The following is a 4,528-nucleotide window of genomic DNA, read 5'->3' as shown; positions in this document are numbered from 1 at the left end:
AACGCACACACACCTCCACCCTCCCCTCCCAAACAGCCCCCCCCCAAACCTTCAATGGCGAAGGGTTTGCCCACTGTGAGCAGTTTGCAGTCAGAGTCGATGGACACCTCATAGTCCAGCAGTGACTTGTCCATGATGAAGGCGTTGAGCTTGGGGGGCTCTGTCCTGCACCAGCACACGGACACCCTCAGGGTGGGGGCTTCTCCCTGCCTTCCCTGGGGACCCCTCAAGCTGTCACCCCACCCTGGGGTGGGGGGACATGGGGGTGTAGGTCGGGGGTGCAGAGGCTGCAGGGACAAGGCAATGCCCTGGGAAGGGCAAAAGGGGGGACACCCCCCACACACCCCTTGTCCTCCCCACCCCTCACTTGAGCATGGTGACGCCGGCGGGGGTGGTGGGGACATTGTAGCGCCGCATCCAGCACCCACCCCACCCTGCGTATACACACCCAAACGCACACACACGTACACCCTCCCCTCCCAAACAGCCCCCCCCAAACCTTCAATGGCGAAGGGTTTGCCCACTGTGAGCAGTTTGCAGTCAGAGTCGATGGACACCTCATAGTCCAGCAGTGACTTGTCCATGATGAAGGCGTTGAGCTTGGGGGGCTCTGTCCTGCACCAGCACACGGACACCCTCAGGGTGGGGGCTTCTCCCTGCCTTCCCTGGGGACCCCTCAAGCTGTCACCCCACCCTGGGGTGGGGGGACATGGGGGTGTAGCTCGGGGGTGCAGAGGCTGCAGGGACAAGGCAATGCCCTGGGAAGGGCAAAAGGGGGGACACCCCCCACACACCCCTTGTCCTCCCCACCCCTCACTTGAGCATGGTGACGCCGGCGGGGGTGGTGGGGACATTGTAGCGCCGCATGTACTCGTGCATCTCAGGGAAGCTCTTCTTGATGTACTCCTCAGCACTGCTCTCCCAGACGGTGCCAAAGCGGAAGCCCTGCGAGGGGTGATGCAGCTGGAAGGAGGCACCAGAGCATCAGCACCCCCAGCCCAACCCCTGCCTCAGCTCACCCCCTCGGACACAGCCCAGACACATTCCTACCTTTGGGTCATGGATGCCTGAGAGCTCCTCGAAGGTCTTGTCCCCCACCATGACAGCTGCCAGGTTGGCTGTGTAGCTGGAGAGCACCAGGAGGCAGAAGATGGCCCAGAGGTTCATGAGGAAGCGGCCAGTGCAGCACTTGGGCGTCTTGCTGGACACGGTGCGCCCAAAGAGGATGGCATAGCACAGGTTGAGGGCTGAGGAGTAGGAGAAGATCTTCATGCGGTTGCGGCCGTGGGGGGTCATGCCATAAGGGCTCTTCCACTCGTAGAGGGTGAGGAAGAGTGCTGTCGTGTGCAGGGCCACGAAGATGCCCACCCACATGGTCCAGTGCAAGGGCCACATGAATGCCCCAATAGGTGATGCCGTGTCCTTGGTCCTCACCAAGATGCCCAGGCTGGTGGAGAAGAAGGGGCTGGTGAAGTCAATGACTTTGCTCCGTGCTGAGTTGATGCTGAAGGAGGTGACAGCCATGTGGGCTGTGCCACTGAGCAGGTCCCCCACCAGCCCCGTCCAGCGCCCGTTCTTCCAGGCCCCATATTTCCCATCACCCACGATGTAGAGCTCAAAATCAAAGGCCATGTCCTCAGCCAGCTTCTCCAGCAGGTCAATGCAGTACCCATAGCAGCACTTCTTGTACTCCTGTGGCACTGAGCCATTCTCTGTGCTGAGCTCCTCGAAGAGGGCGTCCAGCACAGCTGAGTCGTTGGTGCCGGGGTCCAGGCAGAGCTGCCCCGCGGGGCAGACCCCGTCCTCATCTGCCTCCCTGGTGAAGACGAAGGGGTGCTCCACCAGTGTCACCACCCGCAGCCTGGCGCGGGGCCCCTCGCCCGGGCTCTGCCGCTGCCGGGGGCTCTGCCAGGCGCCCTCCTCCAGCCGCAGGGTGCTGCGGTGCCAGGTGCCCACGGTCACCCAGGTGGGCTCCCCCCGCGAGTCCCGCCGCAGGCTCCAGATGCGGTACAGCCGCTCTGGACGCACCAGCGTCCCGTTCTCCACGTGCAGGGGCCCCGTCCGGCCCTGGAAGGACGTGTTGGCCATGAACCTGGTGGGGAGGAGGGGGTCACAGCTCCACGTCATCAGGGCTGCAGCTGCAGGGAGTGAGAAACCAAGGGACAAGGGCAGGAGGTGCTGGGGTTGGGCAGGATGTGGCCCTGCTGCCCCGCAGCTCGCTGTGCTGCCAGTGCCCAGCATTATTAATATGTATAGAGAAACCGTGCTCAGGCAGCCCTAGGGAGAGCTGAAGTGACACGTCCCCCCCTGTGCAACCGGCACAAACCGTGTCCAAGGGGAGCAGCCGGGAGCGGGGCTGAGCCCCACGGTGGCAGCTGCTCACACCAGGGGCTGCGCTGGGCTCTGCACGCTCACCCCTGCCCTTGTCCCATCCCCTTGGGCACAGACCCCTCCCCTACCCTGTGCACCCTGACAAGATGGAGCTGGGGAAGGGGAAAGGGGCACCCATGGCACCGTCCTTACCTGGAGAGGAAGAGTCCTGTGTTCTCCCCGCCCGCCTGGCGCCGGTCGCTGCAGGTCACAGGCCTTGGCTGCAGCGCCAGGTCGGGGCGGGCGCGGGCGGCGCTGGCGATGGCCCGGGACACCAACCCCACCGCGTCCTGCACCAGCAGCTCCAGCGGCGCCCGGCCCACCTCGCCGTAGGCCAACAGCCCCAGGGGCAGCCCCTCGGTCTGCAGCTCATCAGCACTGAGCGGGGACCCCAGCATCCAGTGAGACTCCTGAGGCAGCAGCCCCGACTCCTCGGCTGCCTGGAAGATGAGCCGAGCGCGCCGCAGATCACAGCCAAGCACCAGCACGGGGCTGGAGAGGGCCCTGAAGTGCTCCCGGTGCTGCTGGAGGGAGCTGGTAGCCCCAGGCTCCTTCAGGTTGCCAAGGTCAAGGACGGTGCGGAGGAAGAGCCGGGAGCGGTGGGACCAGAGGCTGAGGAAGCCGGAGACGTCCCAGGGGTGGCAGAGCACGAGGTTGGTCTCCTGCCAGTCGCTGGCCTGCAGGACACTCACCAGCACGTCCACCAGTGTCTCCAGTGAGCTCTGCCGCTCCATGTGGAAGTGGAAAGGGCTCTGCCAACCAGAGGGGTGGTGGCTGTCCCCCTACCCCACTCTTGCCCATGGGAAGGGCCTGGACACAAGCAGCAGGCAGGGTCCCTCCTGCCCAAAGCCTGTGCTCCCTGCCTACCCTCAGCTCCATCCCACCCTGGGAAGACAGTTTCCCCCACCCAGCACTGGCCACACACCCATCCATGAGCGGAGGGATGTTCAGGGACCAAAGGAAGAGCCTAAGGGGGAGTCTCCATGGGATCCCCTGGCTGGACTGGCAAGGAGGCTCATGAGTAGCCCAGGGATGGGCTGTGCCTCCCCCTGCCCATGCCAGGTGACTTCCAGCTCCCATTCAGGCGCTGCTGACACGTGCCAAGGACAAACCACTTAGCACAGGAGACAGAGCAGGTGGAACCCACGTCCCTGGGGAGAGGCTGGTGGAACAAGGGCTGCTGGGTCCTGACATGTGCCAGGAGTCACCTCTACCCAGCTGCACGTGAACCCGTGCGGAGCCAGTCTGTCCCCAAAAGGGACCAGCCAATGGAAAGCAGAGGGACAATTCCAGCCTCAAGGACACAGGGCTGGGACAGGGCTCAGCTTGGCTGTGAAATGTGCCCCTGGCACACACAGATGTCACTGCTGGGACAGTGGAGCTGACCAGGCTGGCAGAAGAGACAGAGGATTCAGCACCAGGGTATGTCCCCGGAGTCCTTCTGGGACTAAACTGGGGCTGGGGGTTGTGAGGCTGCTGGAGGAGCCCTGGAAGTTGCCTTGGAGTGGGATGGGGCTGGGACAGAGCCTGGCTGGGGCCAGGAGAGACATGAGATGGAGGCTGGGATAGAGCCAGGACGGGGCTGGAATGAGGGCCAGGAGGGGGCTGGGATAAAGCTGTGATGGGGGTTTAGGATAGAGCCAGAATGGTGATGGGATGGACTGAGATGAGAGCCGGGATGGAGCCAGGACAAAGCTCAGAATGGAGGTAGGATGGAGCCAGGATGGAACAGGGAGTTGTGATGCAGTGAGGATGAGGGGCTGGGATAGAGCCGGGATTGGAGCTGGGATGGGGATTGGGACAGGAGTCGGGTCGGGAGCCAGGATAGGAGCTTGGGGGAATCCTTGGGATAGAGCCGAGACTGGAACCAACATGAGGATCGGGGCTGGCACAGGGATGGAGCCGGGACGGCAGGAAGCGAGGGGAGCAGGTCGGAGCGCGGGAGCAGCGCTGAGGTGTGTCCGGCCGGTGTGGGAAGCAGAGCAGGTGTGGGAGCGGTGCTGGAACGGTGCGGGAACAGGTGCAAGTGCGTGCGCGTTGCGGGTCTCACCTGGGAGCGGAAGGGCAGCGGCCCGCGGGTGTCCAAGACGCTGACGAAGGGGATCTGGAGGGCGGCGGCGAGGAAATCGAGCTGCAGCAGCTCCCGGCGAGATCGGGG

The 4,528-nt window shown here is 64.1% G+C and overlaps 1 protein-coding gene across 1 annotated transcript in view; it reads right to left on the bottom strand.

The window, feature by feature from the left end:
* GRIN3B (glutamate receptor, ionotropic, N-methyl-D-aspartate 3B) overlaps nucleotides 1-4,522 on the bottom strand; it is a gene marked incomplete at its 5' end in the record, with an annotated part of 6,116 nt that extends 1,594 nt beyond the window's left edge. Inside the window, 7 exons of the mRNA XM_010001856.1 lie at nucleotides 75-165; nucleotides 368-434; nucleotides 500-615; nucleotides 818-963; nucleotides 1,051-2,092; nucleotides 2,524-3,122; nucleotides 4,421-4,522. Of these exons, the coding sequence (XP_010000158.1) occupies nucleotides 75-165; nucleotides 368-434; nucleotides 500-615; nucleotides 818-963; nucleotides 1,051-2,092; nucleotides 2,524-3,122; nucleotides 4,421-4,522 (2,163 nt within the window). The remainder of the gene's footprint in view (nucleotides 1-74; nucleotides 166-367; nucleotides 435-499; nucleotides 616-817; nucleotides 964-1,050; nucleotides 2,093-2,523; nucleotides 3,123-4,420) is intronic.
* Between the last annotated feature and the right edge of the window lie 6 nt (nucleotides 4,523-4,528).

The sequence above is a fragment of the Chaetura pelagica genome, unplaced genomic scaffold (genome assembly GCF_000747805.2).
Source record: "Chaetura pelagica isolate M959 unplaced genomic scaffold, ChaPel_1.0 scaffold1407, whole genome shotgun sequence".
In the NCBI taxonomy this organism is placed as follows: Eukaryota; Metazoa; Chordata; class Aves; order Apodiformes; family Apodidae; genus Chaetura; species Chaetura pelagica.
Note: the sequence above shows the minus strand (reverse complement) of the source record. Positions and strands in the feature narration are given on the sequence as shown.